Source organism: Leptopilina boulardi, unplaced genomic scaffold (genome assembly GCF_019393585.1).
Source record: "Leptopilina boulardi isolate dan_hultmark-lab unplaced genomic scaffold, ZJU_Lbou_2.1 LbouV2_341, whole genome shotgun sequence".
NCBI lineage: Eukaryota > Metazoa > Arthropoda > Insecta > Hymenoptera > Figitidae > Leptopilina > Leptopilina boulardi.
The window spans coordinates 3,031,262-3,053,665 of record NW_026137909.1 but is presented as its reverse complement, the minus strand read 5'-3'; the positions used below and the strand labels follow the sequence as shown (position 1 = coordinate 3,053,665).

At 34.9% G+C, this 22,404-nt stretch overlaps 1 protein-coding gene across 2 annotated transcripts in view; it reads left to right on the top strand.

The window, feature by feature from the left end:
- Positions 1-22,404, top strand: part of LOC127285794 (pre-rRNA-processing protein TSR1 homolog) — a 141,584-nt gene that overhangs the window by 97,732 nt on the left and 21,448 nt on the right. Inside the window, exons 10-12 of one of the 2 annotated variants that reach the window (XM_051311970.1) lie at positions 17-127; positions 214-421; positions 17,071-17,433. In XM_051311970.1, the coding sequence (XP_051167927.1) occupies positions 17-127; positions 214-421; positions 17,071-17,225 (474 nt within the window). In that variant the 3' untranslated portion in view covers positions 17,226-17,433. Of the gene's footprint in view, positions 1-16; positions 128-213; positions 422-17,070; positions 17,434-22,404 lie in introns of those variants that run through there. The other variant, XM_051311971.1, reaches the window with a different exon arrangement.

Below are 22,404 nucleotides of genomic sequence, written 5' to 3'. Positions count from 1 at the left end.
TTTTTTTATTTTTCAGTATGAAAGATTTATTCAACCAGAAAGTACAGTCGCTGCAAGCATGTATGCGCCTATCATGTACTCGCCTTGTCCGGTTTTATGCTTTCGTCAAAAAGCAAGTGGTACTCTGGTAAGTTCTAAGGTTATTTTTTCTAATAAAATTAAATTTAAATTACATTTTTACTAGAAGTTACTTTTCAATTTTATACAAATTAGGATTTGGTTGCAACGGGCAGTGTTCTATCTGCAAATGCAGACAGGCTGGTTGTAAAACGAGTTATTTTAAGTGGTCATCCATTCAAAGTTCATAAACGATCAGCAGTCATTAGATTTATGTTTTTTAATCGTGAAGATATCAATTGGTTTAAGCCTGTTCAAGTTGTAACCAAATTTGGACGAAGGGGACATATAAAGGAACCACTGGGTGAGAGAAAATAATTATTGTTACTTTTTATTATCTTTTTTTCAGGACTTTACACATATCTTTCTCATTATACTGTCTTTCCTGCTCCATCCCTCCACTATCTTCTTCCTAAGGAGATTGTCACATTCCTCATCCCACCATCCTTTTTTCTCCTCTTCCTTCTTTATCATCTTCTTTTTTACCTTCTCCGTCATACTTATCATCCTCTCCAATCTGAAATCTTCTCATCCTTCTTCTTTAAACTTCTCTGTTTTCTCCTTCATCCTCTCTTCGAATTCCAGCAACCGTTCCTTGCTCTAATTGTCCATCTTACTCCCGTTTTTTTTCTCTCTTCTTGTTCCTCTCTCCTATTAACCCTTCCTTCCCTCTTTTAATTATACTATTAAAGAAAAATGTCCCGAATCCACTTCTCTCCCCACCTTCATTTCTCTAATCAACTCCTTCGTTCTCCTTTCTGCAAGGACATAGTCAATGACTGTTTCCCCCTTCCCAATAAAAGTTATTTCCCCGTTTTTAACTCCCTCTAAATTCCATTACTTCTCCACACCCATTCTCGCAATAAGTTTATTAACTTCCCAAATAAAGACAAAAAATTTAGATATCTTGTGTAAATGATTGATTTAGTTGTACGTAAAAAGACGGCTCTTTTTAGGTGATGTTACCACGAGCTTTCAAATTTTTTATAAATATATTTTATTATATGAATTAAGACAAAAGAAAAAAATAATTTTCTTTTTTTTAGATGAAAATTGTAACTATAAATAATCAGATGACGAAAAATATACTAAATAATGAAAAATTTTAACAACTATACTCGAGGCAGCGTCATCACTTCGATTATGATGTGATCTTTTCAGATTTATGGTTTTTAATAACTTCAATAATTAATAATACTCACCCCCATATTTTCTCTTATCAAGTATTTTCTGAAATAAAAATTGGAAAAAGTTTCCTTCTTTAAACTGCCTATGACACTTTGAGCAATAAGACTATTTTAAAAAAAATTTACAGAAGTTTCAAAGCCATAATTAATTTAAGAAACTAATATTAAAATAAATTACAACAAAGGAAATGTGTAGTATTTAACGAACTGAACTAAAACCTAATTTAAGATTATACACAATTTCTTTTTACAATCTCCTAATAATTAATTTTAAGCTTCTGTTTTTAAGTTAGTGTAAATTTAGTACTTTGTAGAAAAAATAAGACCCGATATCAACACAATGTCCCCTGGATATCCTCAACATGTCTTCTAGATATCTACAGAATGTCCTGTGGATATCCTAAGTAGGTCCATAGCATATCCTAAGAATATCCTTAGGATGTCTTATGTATACACTTAATATGTCCTCCAGATATCCTGAGGATGTCCTTCGGATAACCAACAGATATCCTAGGGATATGTTTTTGTACATTTTAAGGATATCCTGCGATATAATATGCATATTGACATTTCCGCTCTACAGAATATCCTGAAATTTCTCGTCACATATCCGTGGATATTTACATGCTATCATGATATCCGATGCTATCAGGCTTTATAAAAAGAACTATATATTTTCTTGTTTTATTTTAATAAATTAAAATAAAATAATAAGTGCGTTCAAAAAAATTTTCTCTAATTAATTAACATTCTATATAATTATTATATTCATTAATTCACAAGTTTAACTCTTTAACATATTCATACATAAAAAAGTATAAAATTATCAAAAAACAAAATATTTTATAATCTTGAAATGTTACTAATATTCTTATACCTTTACTTTTAATTATTACTTTTACTTCATTTCATTTATTAATTATTACATTACAGTACACATGTACACATTTTAATATTAACTCTTCTTTACTTAAAATTATTTTTTTTTACTTTTATAATTAAATTATGTTCACTATAAGAAATTTCAAATATTTCATCATAATTTTTAACTTTTTTTTATTTCTATTTCTGATACATGAAATTGACTTACAAACTTATTTTTTGTAATTTTAAATTCGTCTGTTTTATGTAAAATGTAAATTAAAACTATAATTTGTTATTGTTTGTACATTGAGAAGCAATGTGATTTCCAAATTTGTTACATTTGTAACATTTGTATCCTAGTCCACGATTAGGACAGTCTGCTGCTTTGTGTCCTGAATGTTGACACTCAAAACACCTCGTTGTTGGTTCTTTCTTGATCATATTTGCAGCTTTCACATCTTTCTCGTCATCTTTTTCTTTTCTTGTTGTCTCATCCTGCATAATTAATAGTTTTAACTCCCCTGGCGGATTCGATTTGCGTAATGTCTACTTAACTAAGCGGACTTTAGGTAGACATTAGGTAGACATGTAAAAAAACGTATAAAAAAGCTATTAATCGACTTATTATGATAAAAAAAAGTTGATAAAAGGGTAAATGAATGTTTATAGAGTAAATTCGTACAAAATTTGTAATTAATAAAGCAATAAATAATTAATAATGAATGGAAATGTGCGCGAGGTACCTGATCAGTTCAGCTGTACAATTATTTTCGGGCTATTTTCATGAAAAGAATATAAATTAACTGCAAAAACAATTGATATTTATAAAAAGTGTAAAATTGATTTAATTTTATTGTTTGCAATACGAATTATTAAATAATAATTAAGTTTTTATCAAATGTGAATAGTGTTGTGAAAACTAATGAGTTACTACATTACCGATCGCATATGAGAGATGGCGCCACCAGTTTTTACAATACAGTGCGAGCATGTTTTCTTCCAAGCTTTTGCTTTGAAAGAAAATAAAAAGTGAATTTTAAAATGCAGAATAAAGTTATACAAATAAATATTGATTTCATAATTGTTTCTCGTCCAAAATTACGGACATGATTGCAGCTTTTTTGTTACACTCATCGAGAACTTTTTATTATCATATGCGATCGGTAATGTAGTAACTCATTAGTTTTCACAGGTTTTCACAACACTATTCACATTTGATAAAAACTTAATTATTATTTAATAATTCGTATTGCAAACAGTAAAATTAAATCAATTTTACACTTTTTTATAAATATCAATTGTTTTTGCAGTTAATTTATATTCTTTTCATGAAAATAGCACGAAAATAATTGTACAGCTGAACTGATCAGGTACCTCGCGCACATTTCCATTCATTATTAATTATTTATTGCTTTATTAATTACAAATTTTGTACGAATTTACTCTATAAACATTCATTTACCCTTTTATCAACTTTTTTTTATCATAATAAGTCGATTAATAGCTTTTTTATACGTTTTTTTACATGTCTACCTAATGTCTACCTAAAGTCCGCTTAGTTAAGTAGACATTACGCAAATCGAATCCGCCAGGGTCATCATAAGAAATACTTTTACCTTTCGTATTTTTAGAAACAAATTCAATGGTCTGTACAGAAGGTACTGAAACCATAATTGCATTGTAAAATGCATCTCTTTTCTCATTGTCAGAAAAAGGAACAGAACCCTCAGCATTTTCATAGCTTCCTATAGTATCTTCAAATTTTTCGATAAATTCTCCCGCCGTTGTTTTACCGAATATATATTTCATATTATATAATTGTTTTTTAACTGAATGTGAATTTACATTAATTTCGCATCTTTTAATTTCAGCAAGTTTGTTTAAAATTTCCTTCGAATCTTGAAATTGCATGACCTTTGCATGATAATTATTATCCAAATGATTAATCAAAATATCACGTACTTTAAATTTTTGTTCACTTAATAATTTTTCATTAATCTCATCGTTATTATGATTCTCTTCAATCACATGCAAAAGGTCATTGGATCTCAACTCCGAAGTGAAATAATCTCGAAAATTTTCAAATTTAACATTATTTGTTAATTTATAATTTCTTTTGTAATTCCCCCCTTTGTTTATTATTTCAAATTTAACTATGTCATTGACATTGACGTTTTTAATATTACTTTCTTTATTTATCGAATTATTACTCGTATCTTTTTCTTTAAAATTTTCAACAGTCCCTTTTAATTTATTTTTAATCTTAGTTGTGAGCTAATCTTTTAGATTACTTGTTTCCTTTTTCTGCAATGTTGGATTTTCATCGCTTATCTTTCTTATATTTTGTCTTGTGTCCTTGTGTGCATTTTGAAATGTTTTGGCTATATCGCCCAACATACACACCGTGTCATGAGTTTTGTCTAATTGTCTCTCGTAATTTTCTCTGTATAAACTCGACAAATCTTTTAAAGTGTCAGAGTTTACAGATTTTTTTTTGGATGTTGATCAGAACCTCCTTCATTTGAACAACAGCACCAGATAGTTGTTCAACCGTTTTCACCGAAAGATTGCAGAAATTATGTATCACGCCAAGAAGTTTATCGACTTTGTTATCTTGTATTTCGAATTTATGATCAACTGTAAGGGTTTTATTTGTATTAATTTGGGAAACAGTATTAGAGGTCTCAGTATTTCTAGTTAATTTAAATTTTTGAATATTTATATTACATTTGTTTTCACTTGTAATAATAGGTTTGGGTTTAAGCTTTTCAGAGTTTGATTTTAAATTACCGTATTTTTGAAGTTCGGTTTTCGCATCTTGTTGTTTACCAATTGTCTCTTCTTTCTCATCTTTCTCTTCTTTCCTCTCTCCTGTCTCACCTGTCTCTAGATTTTCATTGTTGATTTTCATCTCAACATCTTCATCTAACACCTCATTTAGCTCATCTACCTCATCGATTTTCATTAACTCTGTTACCGAACTTCCCGAGAAAGTCCTTGGCATGATCGGAGTTTGTCCTTGTAGAATTTGCTCTTCGTACCACGACTGTAACGCCTTTCATTCCATATTTATCATCATGCGTTTTTCTATAGTAAATTAATTTTAATATGTTAATTTTAAAGGACTATGTTCTAAAGTTAGTTGACCGTACATCAAGTATGACTAATTGAAGAACGATCAAATACCAAATAATCCGCACAGCAAGACCATCATAGTATTTGATCTAAGATACATTTTGGTATATACTGAACATCAAGTACATACCTCAATGTAAATTTCTCGTTTTTATAATTTATACTCAAGAGTTTTTAAAAAAATGCATTTTATATAATATTGTTTCTAAACTCTTCCTGTACGATAAACTCCATTATCTTTGACTTTTAGTGTCACATTATCTTTTTCTATTATTACTATAATCTCATCATTCGGGTGATTTTTATTTAAACCCAATGTATGGTTCAAGTCATTCCATAATCTTTCTAATGAGTCATTTTCTGAAATATATTGATTGTGTATTAGCGCTTTTTAATTAATTTTATTTTATTTTCTCATCATTTATAATTTCTTATGTATACATTCATTAATTAATTTTATTTATATGCATACATTATTAATTTTAATTTTATTTTTACAAAATATCAAATATTTTTCTAATATTTTAATTTTCTCATCTTATTTGAATTCAATTTTAATTTCAATGTCACTTTTTCTTTTCATACAGATCTTCGTTTATTTTCACTTTACAAAGCACTCTTTGTAGACTGAACTCGCGATGCGTTTCGTATTCGAATAATGATAAATATATGTAAAGAGGAGACGAACATTTCTCGTGTAGCGACCTCGCTGACTAGCGGCGCTTGTTATAACTATAATAGTGCGGACGATTCAAATATATAACAGTTCGGTTCACTACAAGAAATTTCAAATATTTCATCATAATTTTTAACTTTTTTTTATTTCTATTTCTGATACTTGAAATTGAATTATAAAATTATTTTTTGTAATTTTAAATTCGTCTGTTTTATGTAAAATATAAATTAAATCTATAAGTTTTATAGTAAATTTATCAATATTAGAATCTTTAATAATTTTATAGAAATTTGGAAATATTATTTGTATTTTTTGTAATTGTGGGGTTACTGTGACAAGACTTTAATATTAAGATTATAACGAAATTATTGAATTAATTTAATATGTCTTAATTAACAACCCATTTTTAAGTTACAAAAAGATAACCCAACGTGATAATTGTTAGACGCCAGCCAATTTTTGAATGGAATTGGTAAGCCATGTAATGATGGACTTTCGCGCGTTATGGAAAACCCGCTTGCACCGTCCACATTATCGAAACACTCAAAAACTTACTAAGAAAAATTCTCAAAGGGAGATTCACAACCAACAAGAATCACTGGTGCATTTATGATTCACAAGATTACAATACGACTCAGCTACGTTGACCAAAGGACTGCCGGACGACGACGACGCTGACAGAATATAGTCAAGGGTATTGAAAATCACTTTAAACTACTGTTAATTAACTTCTATTTATTATAATAATTGAGATAATAATACTGTGCAACTGCACTTAATACAATAACGACAAGTAATTAGTATGTACAACTACGGACAATAATGACTTGACTCGATCACTGCAAAATATCGACAGACTATCGACCCCGCCAAAACTGCCCAAAATCACCACCAAAAAGAGGGCCCGCTCTCATCCATCCTTGTCAACCCCTGTCGCTCCATCCTTCTCGCTGACGAACTTGGCGGCAACCTGTCTCGGGAAACGGGAACCAACGCTGACAATGAGACCTTTACTCTACACACACGTGCGTGAATTCCTATCTCGAGACTTGCTATGAACACCTGTTCATAGCACGCTGACAACAAACGAACAGCTGACTGATTGAGAGGGATAAGACGCTAACTCACGCAATTTAATATAAGTAACGATTCACATCGTTACAAATCCCTCCCCTAGGCCGATAATAGCCCGCTATTATCGCCGATCAAACCCAAAACGAAATTAAACGCCGATATCAAAGAACAGATTTATTTCAAAAGAGGGGGGGATACAAAAACTAATAATAGGGGGAGTGTTTGGGCCGTCGCTCCTCCAAAAATTGAGCCCGCGCCATTTGAGCCAATTATTCTGGCCAACTGGTTCTCCAATAGCCGCAAATCCTCCAGAAGAGACCCACTCTCTCTGGACGCTGACAAAGGGCTCGATGAAGGCAAATCGGCGGAGGCACTAATCTGTAAAAGACCTCGATTAGTACCCCTATTGTAAGGCCGACTAACCGCTGTCCCTGCTACGAGAGACGGACGAGGGATAGCGTCAGTGTCCCGCAACAGGGACGCACGCTGAATACCTCGCTCATATTGTTGCTGAACTTGGTGCCACTCCTCGAAATAGTCGGCGCGACGTCGCCGATGTTCATCATAACTGGCCTCACCGAACTGGCGAACCATGTCCTTTTTGTGCACCCTGGCACAACGTGGGCACGAAGAGAGGACAACTCCTCGCCTGCCACAATTCCAACAGAACGAGCCCAACTCTTGGGGACACTCCGTCAAGCGATGTCCCTTCTGCCCACAGTTATGGCACGCGTTCTTTGGCGAATCCAATTCCCGATCCGTGGGAATAACGTCCAATCCGCCAAACATTCTGCCATGTCGAATGATCGGCAGAGAAGCTCGATCGTCCGACCTGCTCTGACTGGCTGACGGGTTGGACGGACGCTGAAATTGCGGGGATCTCGAACGGCGCTGACATGTAGTGGTTACCGTAGAGGACCGTAATGGAGGTCCTGGTTCAGGCTCTGCGGACAACTTTGAGCGGACGGCTCGTGCCGCCGATGATGAGCGCCCAGAAACGAAATCCTCCTTACAGAGCTGGCCCTCCCTCCGACGACGAATCTCCTCCTTCTGCCTGGCCCTCAGCTCGTCCACCTTGGACCTCTCTTTCTGGGGGGGGAGAGTCCAGAAGGACTTGGTCCAATTCGGCCACCGCTTGCCGACTCTCCTGAGCCTCCTTGCTCTCAGCCATCGATTCAAGCGGGATTCGAACCTTTTCGACGCTCCGGACGATAGGTTTATCCGTTGCCTTCGAAACGGACTCTGACCTCTGACGCTGCGTTTTGGGGACAGCACCGAGAGACCGCGTTACGGCGCTTTCCGCCAACACCGACGGTAATTTTTTGCTCGCCCCGGAAGCTCTTGGCGACGAAGCCTCGCTTGCCTCCGCAATTTCGTCCAAGAGATACTTCCGGGCGACATCCATGCGTGGCGGGAATTCGGGAAGGCTACGGCGAGCCACATCTTGCCGACCCGACCACTGTCGACGGTGTGCGGCGGAACTCCTCCACATCTTATGACTCCTGGTGGCACGCTTAGAATTGCGGGGATGGTGACTCCTTGCCGACTCCCGACGGCACGCTGGCATTCAACACCTGAAACAAATAAACATCAAGTTGTTATTCCCTAAGAATGCCCGCAACGAGGAGGTACAAACCGTTTCAAGTCAGAAACATGCACCTTAGCAACACGGCGATTATCTTCGGATTTTAACTCGTAAACCGACGCTGACAACTGCTTTATTATTTCATACGGACCTTCATACTTGGGTGCTAATTTGGCCGAAAACCTTTGTGCCGCATTAGACAACTTATGTGTCCGCCATGAAACACGATCACCAACGCTGAAAACCGCTTCACGCTTATTCCGATTATAGTGAGCCGTTTGCTTTTCCCTCGCTGAATCTATAAATCTGGCTACCAGATCGCGCAAAGCGTCCAAACATTTCATGCGATCGACCCATAATTCCGGATCAAGACGCTGAATTTCGCTTATTTTCTCGACTTCACGACGTAGACTCTTGACCGGCTCTGGCTGACGACCGTAATTCAAGAACGCTGGCGACGCTTTAGTCGATGACTGCACAGCCGTGTTAACAGCATGTCGGAACTCATGGACATGTTTGTCCCAGTCGCGATGGTCCGCACCAACGAACGTCGCGATCATGGTTTTGAGGGTACGGTTACTCCTCTCCACCGGGTTGGCCTGTGGGTGGTAGGGTGGAGTCGTCAAATGTTGCACGCCATATTCTTCCAATGTAGCTTTCAGGACTTTGTTGGCAAATTCTTTACCATTATCGGTCAACAAAAAACGCGGAGTGTTCCAACGAAATACTACTAATTCCTCGAAAGCTCGGGCTATCGACTTTCCGTCCGCTGACCTAATCGGTTTGACCTCGATCCACCGAGAAAACAAATCCTGAAACACCACTAGATGGCGGCACTGACTCTTACTAGGCGGAAACTCCATACAATCCGCCGCAACTACCACTCACGGATGCTCAACCACACGCTGACCCATCAACCCTTGAGGTCCCTCCTGAGACACTTTAAAACGCTGGCAATCATCACACGACTTAACGAAATTATGGACGTCGACCCAAATTCCCTGCCAATAATAATCATCAGCAACGCGCTTATACGTTTTCTCGACACCTAAGTGTCCCGCTGACAACTCGTTATGTGCGTCGCTAATGACACGCTCTCTAAATTCCGCTGGTACTACTAACTTCCAACCTTTTTCATCGTTCGAGAAGGGCGACAAAATCGGACAAGCTTTGTGTCGATACAACTTATCACCCTCTACCGTCCACCCTGGAAAACGTTAGGGAAATTTCTCGACTAATTCCTTACGTTTTAAATACCATGGGTCGCTAACCGTTTCGAACGCAGACAGTTCCTCGCTTTCTTCGAACATTCTCGATAAAGCATAAAGAAACATTATGGTGAATTCCCCTCCTATGCACGATATCGAAATCCCACTGTTATAACTCGAGGGCCCATCTTGCTAGCCTACCTGTGGGGTCTTTGAGGTTACGTAACCACTTAAGCGCGCTGTGGTCCGTAATCACCGTAAATTTATACCCCTCAATGTACGGTCTAAACTTTTTGATGGCCCAAAGCAGTGCAAGACACTCTTTCTCGGTCACGCTATAATTCTTCTGAGACGCTGATAACGCTTTAATGATATAAACTATGGGGTGTTCACCATCCGCTGACTCTTGGGTAAGGATCGCCCCAATCGCGAAATCGCTCGCGTCGCATTGAATCGTAAACGGTTTACTAAAATCAGGTCGAGCTAAAACCGGCGCTGATACCAGTTTAGATTTCAATGCCAAAAACGCTTCATTTTGGTAGTCCTCCCACTCCCATTTTCGGTCTTTCCGTAACAGACGTAACAATGGCACCTTTAATTCGCTATCATTTTCAATGAAACGCGAGTACCATCCGACCATACCGAGGAAACGCCTTAATTGTTTTAAATTCTGCGGTGCAGGGTACTCAACAACTGGCGCTATCTTCTCGGGGTCTGGACGCAAACCGCTACTGTCGAGAACATAACACTAGTTATTGGACGTTGCTCACAACACACGTCCTCCCTAATCGGAATATTATTGCTGTTTAGAACAGTATGTTCAAACCTTTGAACATCATTCACTAGTGACTCTGGGCGTTGTCCACGACACACGTCCTCACTAGTCGCAAAGTCGGCGCTAATTATACGCTGTTCAGACCCCTGAACAATACGCTGACTACTTCCCGAATCGTTGCTTGGTTCCGAGTATTCCATTAATTTAACCCGCAGAAAACAATCATTTTTAACGAATGGAGCGCTGACTATCGAGGCTGATTAGCTAACGGGGGGGAAGGTCATTGGATCCCCCCCCCCCTTGACAGTTTTCCATCCACTGTCTTAACGCGACACAGTTCGGACATTGTGAAAACACTGTCCCATGGGTACCGCATACTTGACAACTCTCAACACTTTGTTGGGGCTGTCCCTTGTTTGGACATTGCGCTGCAAAATGACCTGCCTTATTGCACGCAAAACACACTCTCATCGGACACGCTGAAGCTCGGTGGCCGACCACCTGACAGACACTACAGGGGGCAAAGTACGGACGCTGATTTGACGCTGACTGACCAGCATCACTCTTAGGTCCCCATTGAGGGCCACGCTTCTGCCCATAATTAGGTCCAACCTGGGGTCTGGGTGGTCCGCTATTGGGAACACCTTGAGCAGGTCTAGGAGGCAACGACTTAGATTGATTCCCGTTAGTTCCCCTAGGTGGCGCTTGATCCGCCCTAAATGCTTCAACCACGGGTTCGTTTTCCTTCACGCATGAATCCTTTTGTTTCGGAGACTTTTTCTTACTCTTTTTCTTTTTGGGGGGTTTGGGGGCACTACCGTCCCCTTCCGATTCCGACGCTGAAATATCTAATAACGCATCTATTTTGTGCGCCTTATTTACTCCAGAAGGAGCCGCTGACGGTACTCTCATTTTATCTTTGGGGGGAGGTGGGGCATAACGTTTATCTATTTCGCGTATGTGCTCGTAGCGATGCAAAGTTTTCTCCAATTCGCTAAGCGAAATGTTCTCATACGTTGCTATGAATCGGCGGTACTATGGTGTCAACCCTCTAAACACGATCTTCAACATTTTAGACGCTGAAATCGGACGTTTAAATTGTTGAGAAATTAAACGAAGGCTGCTTAAATAAGAAGAAATTCGCTCTTCTTTTGCCTGAGTGCGCGCTTTTAATTCTTCCCACAAATCCTCCTCGTAGATATCGCCGCTGAATTCTCTTAAGAATAACTTTTTGAAAACTCGCCACGATCTAATTTCTCTTCTGGTGACATGATACCAACGACTCGCTGAATTTAATAACACGCTAGGGATTGCCGCTAGTAGCTCTTGGTCGCAGATTTGGTAACATTCTCTACAATCCTGCACGCGAATTAAAAATTCGCCCGGATCTTCTTTATCGGACGCTGAAAATTTTAAATTCCAGCTCTTTAAAAGCTTAGCTGCGCGTGCACCCGAGATTTCGCGCGTACCCGGTCCCTGCCCATAGTGAGCCTGGTTTGGGCCATATTCGTCCTCCGATCCTGACTCATCCGAAGACAAGTTTAAAAGTGCTGCATAATGGCCTCGCGCTGAGTTACCGCTATGTGAAAGGCCATCCCTACACTGATTCGCGCTATTTTCCCGGTTTTCCCCATAGTTAAAATTTTGCTCTGTGTTACCGATATGGCTCCCCCCATAAGATTTAGCTTCCTCCCTCCTACCTCCCCACACAGCACAACATCTTACACCAGGCCTACAGCAGGCTTACATGTAAGGTTTGTAAGGTAACATCGTAAGCCCATAGTAGACTTACAGTAAACCTAAAATGTCCACCTTACAGTAAGCTTACATGGTAGGGTCGAGGTAAGCTTACATGGTAGGGTCGAGGTAAGCTTACACGGTGAGGTCGAGGTAAGCTTACACGGTAAGGTCGAGGTAAGCTTACATGGTAGGGTCGAGGTAAGCTTACATGGTAGGGTCGATGTAAGCTTACATGGTAGGGTCGAGGTAAGCTTACACGGTAAGGTCGAGGTAAGCTTATGAGTAAAGGCTGTGGTAAGGTTATTATTAAGTTGTAAGGTTGAGGTAAGGTTGTGGTAAGCTTACAAGGTAAGGCAAGTTATATTCAAATAATAATATTAATAATAAATAAATATTCAATAAAAAAATTTTTCTTTTGCCTTATTCTATTTTGGGAACCTATCATTTCGCAGAAAGTTTTGAAAATAAATTTGGGAGGAGTAGGATTCGAACCCGGGACCGAAGTATATACCTAACAACCTAACCAACTGAGCTAAACGGGGAACTGACAATGAGAAAAGTAATCTTGCTTTTAAGGAGTTGATTATCTTCTTGGTTCCACTTTAAAAGTAAGATTACTTTTCTCATTGTCAGTTCCCCGTTTAGCTCAGTTGGTTAGGTTGTTAGGTATATACTTCGGTCCCGGGTTCGAATCCTACTCCTCCTAAATTTGTTTTCAAAACTTTCTGCGAAATGATAGGTTCCCAAAATAGAATAAGGCAAAAGAAAAATTTTTTTATTGAATATTTATTTATTATTAATATTATTATTTGAATATAACTTGCCTTACCTTGTAAGCTTACCACAACCTTACCTCAACCTTACAACTTAATAATAACCTTACCACAGCCTTTACTCATAAACTTACCTCGACCTTACCGTGTAAGCTTACCTCGACCCTACCATGTAAGCTTACCTCGACCCTACCATGTAAGCTTACCTCGACCCTACCATGTAAGCTTACCTCGACCCAACCATGTAAGCTTACCTCGACCTTACCGTGTAAGCTTACCTCGACCTTACCGTGTAAGCTTACCTCGACCCTACCATGTAAGCTTACCTCGACCCTACCATGTAAGCTTACTGTAAGGCGGACATTTTTGGTTTACTGTAAGTCTACTATGGGCTTACGATGTTACCTTACAAACCTTACATGTAAGCCTGCTGTAGGCCTGGTGTAAGATGTTGTGCTGTGTGGGTCTCTTTGCCCACTCATCGCTTTCGGGCGGGTCTAAAACCTTTTTAATATCGTTGACCAGACCGGACACGCGATCATGACACTGATCTGGGAAACTTAAGGGAGGTTCGCTGAATGAGTTTTGTGGTTGTGAAACTTTTGGTACCGTACCTAAACCTAGGTTACTATCGGTACCCTGCATAGGCGGAGTCGACGCTGAATTCCGTAGCGCTAGTCCCTGACGCTGACTATTTTGTTCGGGAGGCCTCGGCGCCCAATTAACCTCGGTATTAGTGTTATGGGTAAACACCGTACCGTTATGGGGATATAGCACATTCGAGTGTCGAATTGACTAAACCTCCCTATAGGTGGCACAAAATTTGGCGTAGCCACGCCAGAGCTCGGTAATGCCCAAGTTACTGTTGGAGACGTCCCAGACGTTCCACTTGTCACCGTCGGCGCTACTGACGTTACATTAGACACCGCACTGCTAACAGCCGTATCAGCCGCTGATATTATGGCTGGAGTCATACCCGCTGACTCACTAGTCGTTAGTATCTGCTGATCTAACCCGGTGTTATAATCCACGCCGCTGGCAACGTCATCGCCCAGATTCACCCCCACTTCGTCGTTCGTGTCAATTTGATCGTTTGTCAAATGCACTTCCGGTATAGGTAATTTATCTAGATCCGGCATAGCCTCCACTAGAAAAACCTCCTCCGAATCGCTAGCATCAAATCTTTTTATCCACGGAACAAAAAATATTTCGCCAAAAACTAGTCTTGCCCGTGCACGCAATAAACGCTCGCGCAATACCTGCAACGAACCTAATGTACTCACATTATGACTCATCAGTTCTCTCACGACGTCACTGATAGGCATACGCGTTATCGATTGCCAATTTGCGCTAATATTCGGATTTTCCAAAAGTTTCGCAAAGTGACGCTGATATACCTCCATTGTCGATGAAAGCAAATTTTTCACTCTTCGCGATAACGAAACTAATTCCGGAAAATTATCCACTTTACCCGATCAAATACTAACGCTGACGAAAACAAAATACTCTTTATATATAAAAAATCCATCCTTGTCAACCCCTGTCGCTCCATCCTTTTCGCTGACGAACTTGGCGGCAACCTGTCTCGGGAAACGGGAACCAACGCTGACAATGAGACCTTTACTCTACACACACGTGCGTGAATTCCTATCTCGAGACTTGCTATGACAACAAACGAACAGCTGACTGATCGAGAGGGATAAGACGCTAACTCACGCAATTTAATATAAGTAACGATTCACATCGTTACAACCAGAAAAATCACAAAATAACCTCAAAATCAACAAAATAACTCTCAGAGAAGATTCTGTCGAGAAAAGGGACACGACACAACAAAGTTGGATTTACCTACGACGACAAATTCACAAAAAGACCCTCTGGTGATCCTTCCAAACTCTTTGAATCCAACAAGTTGACAAAAACCCCGTTGTTGTGATTACTCGAAATGGACAGGAATCTCTTCGGGATCTGCTCCAATAAAAGAAAACACCCACGCTCACTTTTTACTGTTTCCTTTATTTTATAACCCTCAAAAATACACCAAACACTCTCCTACTCTCAACTTGTTACAAAATTGACAAAAATCAAAAATTCAAGAGAATTTCTGTTATAAAAGTCATAAGGAATAAGAAAAAAAATTTGGTATGATTTTTAAGTCTGTTTTCTTTGAAATGCGAGACAAAATACTAAAATAGTTTGACTTTGATTTTCAAGTTTTTATGCATTGAGCGATAACTTTTTTTATCTTGCTGACAATTGTCAAGATAAAAGCTTCGCAATACTCAAAACCTGTTGCAGGTGATCGGAGGTTAAAATATTGACGTTGAAGTTAATTTTAAAAACTGTAAATTAAGCTCCAAAACCTTTTGTCCCCATTTACCCCAACTGACCCTACAGCATATTTTTTTATTCATTCGTACAATAGATAAAAAAATGTTTCAAAAATACACTGCCGTTGATGACGTTAAAATTTAAAAAATCATAACTTCCTTCATTTTTTTATCAAATTAAAAAATAAGTATTTTCTTATTTTTCATATAGATTTCGAAAAAAAAAATTTTTGAATGGAAATTTCCCGTGGAATTCCCCATATGAAAAACGTGATAAAAAAATTTTTAAAAATATATTTTGATATATGAAATAATAAAAGAAAATACATAAAAATGTATATATGAGGCAAAATTCCTGAAATGTCCGAACAAAAAATTAAAAGTTCTCGAATTTAATCCATACTTTTCTAAAATGTTGTTATTGGTGGTGAAAGTCTAAAAATCAATTATTATTGAATTTAATAAAATAGTTTTTGAATTACAACGTTTTTAATTTTTGACTTTTGAAAAAAAAAATTTTTTTCAATGTACAATATTTATAAGTAGAATGCATAAAAGTTAACATATATATAATGATTTTTAAAGCTTTTTTGACGAGCTACACGCTGTTAATGAAATTTTTTGTTTTTAAATAACATTTGACCTTGAAATTCAAGGTCAAAATGTTAATTTACGTTTATCTCAAAATCGGATTTTTTAAAATTGTTTTTAACTATCTCAATGGAAAGCTTGACTAATTTCCTACAAAACATGTAATTTTCAGAGTGGGATCTTTTAAAGTTTTTGAGATATTAATTAATTAATTAATTAATGTTTATAACAAATGAAATATTTTACAAACGAATAAAGTTACCGTAATTCTGAAGTTAGTAATTGAAAGTTAACGTAATTCCGCATCTAACAAGCCCTATATGAAGTATTTTGGATAAGTAGATTGTTAATAAACAATTGCAATGTTAACTAATTGTTTATTAACAATCTACTTATCCAAAATACTTCATATAGGGCTCGTTGGATGCGGAATTACGTTAACTTTCAATTACTAACTTCAGAATTACGGTAACTTTATTCGTTTGTAAAATATTTCATTTGTTATAAACATTAATTAATTAATTAATTAATATCTCAAAAACTTTAAAAGATCCCACTCTGAAAATTACATGTTTTGTAGGAAATTAGTCAAGCTTTCCATTGAGATAATTAAAAACAATTTTAAAAAATCCGATTTTGAGATAAACGTAAATTAACATTTTGACCTTGAATTTCAAGGTCAAATGTTATTTAAAAACAAAAAATTTCATTAACAGCGTGTAGCTCGTCAAAAAAGCTTTAAAAATCATTATATATATGTTAACTTTTATGCATTCTACTTATAAATATTGTACATTGAAAAAAAATTTTTTTTTCAAAAGTCAAAAATTAAAAATGTTGTAATTCAAAAACTATTTTATTAAATTCAATAATAATTGATTTTTAGACTTTTACCACCAATAACAACATTTTAGAAAATTATGGATTAAGTTGGAGAACTTTTAATTTTTTGTTCGGACATTTCAGGAATTTTGCCTCATATTGTAAAATAAATGAAAAAAATTTTATTCAACAGGAACACATGGTCACATGAAATGTCACTTTGATGGTCAATTGAAATCACAAGACACTGTGCTGATGAAACTCTACAAGAGAGTTTTTCCTAAATGGAAGTATGAACCCTACTTCCCAACGATTTCATCGAATTCCATTGATGAAGAAATGGAATAAAGTTGAAGAAAATTAAAAATGTTTATTTTACAAATTAATAAATATAAAAAATATATTATAATTTAGTATTAAGTACTATTGTTTTTTACTATTTTTCGAAAAATTGTATTATTTTCTAATTGGAAATAGTAAAAATACTGCGCATAAATATGATAATTATTTTACTGTATAAATAACTATTTTCAATACACAACTTATATACATTTAATTGCAATTCATTTACTTTGAATTTAGATTTGTATAAATCAATAAACAAGGAACAAAAAAATAATAATAATAATAAAGTACAAAAATATATTTAATTATTGCGCACGAAGATTACATTTAGACGTTTGATGATTGTTTCATGAATATTTTTCAATATTTTTATAGTAAATGAAATTATATATGTAGTATCCTTTTATTTTTGCCAAAATATAAATTCTTTTATTAATTTTCAATAGTGAAACAACTTGTATAATAAAAGTATATATACTAGGACGAATTAAAGAATAATTTGTATTATGTTTTATCTATTGGACCGATAGTTTTTCCTAATATGAAATTTTTTATTTTTAAGAAATAATTTCTATAATATTAAAAACCTAAAATTTATTGCTTTCTTATTAATATATAGACAAGTTCTTATTTGGTAGTGTAGAAAAAGGACAGCACTGACATTCTGCCGATAAATATTTTGTTAGATTTTTTCATTGTTCCTGGCGACTAAGGATTTGAATTTAAAAACTGTGCTCGAAAAAGATACTTTTTTGTTACAAAATGAGCATATAGGTAATGTATTAAAATAATATTTGAATTTAAACACTGTGCTCGAAAAAGATACTTTTTTGTTACAAAATGAGCATATAGGTAATGTTTTTTTTAGTCCATTGTCAAATTCAATTCTAATTAAAAATCATTAAATTGACTTGAAACTCGTTACTCAGTGGTTTTTAGGGTCGCTGATTACGAATCTTTGGCGATTTTGATAAGAAATATACGCTGTTTATGAATTATTAATTCAGTTTCAAGTATTTAAAATTTATGGTAAGATAATTTCTTACAATACATTGAATTCACTTGAAACTCGTTACTTCGTGGTTTTAAATATTATATTGTATTTTTTATTTGTTTAAACAATTTATTGTTGTTATTTATTAACTTTTTTTGTTCTGCACCTATTGAAAGATGCAGTTTTTTTTCTAATTTTGCAATTTATCAATCCAAATATAATAAAAGATAGATTTTAAATATGAATGAGAAATTCCCTTTCAAGTGTATATTTTGATAAGAAGTACAATTCGATCAATGGAAGGTAAAGAAAACCCATAAAACAGATTTATGTTATTTTGTCAAGTTGCGACGTTTCGATGGTTTGGTTTACCATCTTCTTCAGGCTAATTTATTAAACAAAACACCAAATTAATAAATACACAAAATTAAACACATAAATTAAAACACTAAATAATAATAATACCTGAATATTTAAAATAATATTACATTGCAACTAGTCAATGTTAGAATCCATCTTTAAAATTAACGTTAAAAATTAAAAATTAAAACACTACAAAAATTAGATACGCGACAATTTTCGTCATTTCGATGCGAGCATTAAGTCAAAACTGAATTAAAATTTGTTTTGTAGGAATACCACACATGTTAAAAAAAGGAAGTCAATGAACTCATAGGTAAATAGTGTATAGAGGAAAAGACCTTCACGATTCTATTATGAATTTAATTTTCTAATAAGAGGGAAATACGTTTTATTAACAAAACAAATATCTTCTTTCTTATTAATTGTAGAATCGTTACTTAAAATATGAATCATTTCGGAAAGAGAGCGTTTTTTAAAATTTTTTTCACGATCAAGTATAATGGTATTCTTCCAATCGAAGTCATGATCAAAATTTAATTGATGTGCACGAACCACAGATTTATCGTTTTCAATATTTTTATGTTCATTGATACGTGTGTTCAATGAACGTTTTGTTTGGTCAATATAATTTGCAGGGCAACTCTTGCAATTAAATTTGTAAACAACATTCGTTTCTTGACACTTCTCGGTTTTATCTTTTCCGAGTTTTGTTATAGATTTGAGATTTTTATTAACAATCGGAATGGAATGAATATTATGTGGTTTAATAATTTTTGACAACTTAGCAAAATGAGAATTGTTAAACGGTAAACAAATTTTAGGAATTTGTTTATAAACCAGAGATCGTGTTTTTTTGGAATTCGAGTCTTTATTTTAAAATCTAATTTTGTTTAAACGGATTTTAATATATTTTTTATAAAAAAGATGGGGGTAATCGTTATTTATCAAAAATTTTTCTACTTTTGATAAGTTGTCCTTATGAAACCAATGGTGAAAAAGAAGAATGGCTCTGTCAACGAGATTGTATACAATGTTGATTTTTTGTTGAATTGGATGATTTGAGAAGTAATTGATAAGTCTACCTGAAGATATTGGTTTTTGGTACCAGTTATTTGTTAATTTATTGTTTATAACATTTAAAGTAATATCTAGAAAATTAATTTTATTATCCATTTGTAGTTCATGAGCAAACTGTAAGTTATTATTGTAAGAATTAAAAATGTTGATGACCATGTCGATATGGTTCTTATCAACGCAAATGATAATGATCAACATATCTATAGTAAAATAATGGAATACAATCATATTGAGATTTTAAGATGTTAAGACAATCACATTCCAAATCATCCATTACAATATCGGCGAAAAGTGGTAAAATGGGAGAACCCATTGGAGTGGCAGCAATTTGTTTATCGTATTTTTTATCAAAAACAAAAAACGTGTTATTAAAAATAAATTTTATACATTTTTCTATTTCGGAGAAAAGCATTTTACAATTTGACAAAGATGTAATTCTCCATTCAAGACCTTCAATGACTAAACTGAGAAGAATTTTAGTAAACAATTATTTTACATCAAGAGACATTAGAACATAATCGTCAGGAATAGTTAATTTATCAAATTTTTCAATAAGATCGAAACTATTGTTAATATGAGAATTTGTGACTTTAATGTTGTTTTTAAGTTCATTATACAAAACTTTTGCTAAAAAATGAGTTGGGCTATTTATAAGAGAAACTATTGGACGAAAAGGAACATCTTCTTTATGAATTTTTGGAAGGCCGTAAAACTTTGGTAAAACTGTATCTGTTAAGGTTAATTGATTATTATGGTATTTATATTGAAGAAAATCATTGTCATTTAACTTTTTAAGAATTTTTGAAATATTCTCTTTAAGATCAGACAATGGGTTATTCGTAAGAATAGTATATGTTGAAGAATCTGAAAGGAGATCATTTACTTTTTTATAGTAAACAGATTTATAAAGGCAAACTGTAGAATTACTCTTATCGGCTACAGTGAACATTATGTCTGGATTTTGTTTTAAGTATCATTTAGTAATTTTAACTTGATGCTCGCATTGAAATGACGAAAATTGTCGCATATCTAATTTTGTAGTGTTTTACTTTTTAATGTTTAACGATAATTTTAAAGATGGATTCTAACATTGACTAGTTGCAATGTAGAGTAGAAGGGGGTAATGTAGTGCAGGGGGAAATGTAGTGCAGCGCCTCTACCGACTAAGCGAATGAATCGAATTACTTGCCGTTGGTATAAGAGCTGTGTGGTGATAAGTCATGCTCATGTCAGCCATTACGGTTGTTATTATGCACCTGTCACAAAAACTGTTTGAATACAAATCTGGTATTATTTTGGCAATATTTTTTATATTTACTTAGTTATTGTAATCGACGTGAAATAAGTGTCGTGGGGAAATGTAGTGCACTCGGTTGGGGGAAATGTAGTGCAACTGACGGAGTGTCATTCGTATGTATTTTTTTGTTTATTTATGCTTCTCGCGTCATTTCAAATGTATGTGTAATATTCAGAGTGATCCTTACCTAGCGATGAGGACGTTAATGAAGTCGTCCTGAAGCACAGAACTAAACGTCCTCGTCGATAAAAAAATTTTGTATTCATGTTTACGTTTTTTTCAGATTTTAGCAGTTTCTTATTTTTTTTAAACAAATAACTATTTTTGAATTTTTTATATATTTTATGTACCTAATAGTTCTTAACTTTTTCAAATAAATTAGTTTTCTATCGTTCCTTGAATATTTTGGTGCTTTTATTGCACTTAGAATGTTGTGCACTACATTTCCCCACAAATTTTGAAACATCAAAAAAAGTACTTTCAGTTTTTTGGCTATAGCTCAGCACCATTAATTCTTGCAAAAAAATGCAGTACAGCATAAATGTAGCTTAATAAATTATCTTTCCAATGATCGGTCATCGATCAAAATCGGTTGAAAAATACGACTACGGGAGCCGTTAGAAAAACAGTGCACTACATTACCCCCTTCTACTCTAGTGTTTTAATTTATGTGTTTAATTTTGTGTATTTATTAATTTGGTGTTTTGCTGAATAAATTAGCCTAAAGAAGAGGGTAAACCAAACCATGGAAACGTCGCAACTTGACAAAATAACATAAATCTGTTTTATGTGTTTTCTTTACCTTCCATTGATCGAATTTTTCTTCTTATCAAAAAAAAGATAGATTTGTATTAGATATTTGTATTATACCGAGGGAATATTCTCGTGAAATTCATGTAATATTGAGGGGATATCCCTGTGAGATATTGAGCAGGATATTCCTGTGATATTGAGGGAATATTCCTCTGATATTGAGAGAATATTCCAGTGATATTAAGAGAATATTCCTTTTACTTATAAAATTCAAAAATGTTGTTTGTTTTGATTTAAATAAACAAATAAATAAATGAAAAAAAAATAGAAAAAATTTTTTTTAGATTTTTTTAAATTATCTCATCAATATTACTCGAATATTCTCTCAATATCAGAGGAATATTCCGCTCAATATCACAGGGATATCCCCTCAATATTACATGTATTTCACGGAAATATTCCCTCGGTATCATACGAATGTCTCAGAAATATCACCGTGGAATGTCCCTATGAAGCGGACATTATGATATCGCCGAGGGGGAATTTACAAGTTAAAAACGTGTACACTTGACTACCAGCAATACACCTCATATTACCTTTATTACTAAGTATTACACGTTATTAGAGAGTATTACACATTATTACAGAGATATTACAGATTTTTTTGCGTTATTACAGTACCGTAATAACGCATTATT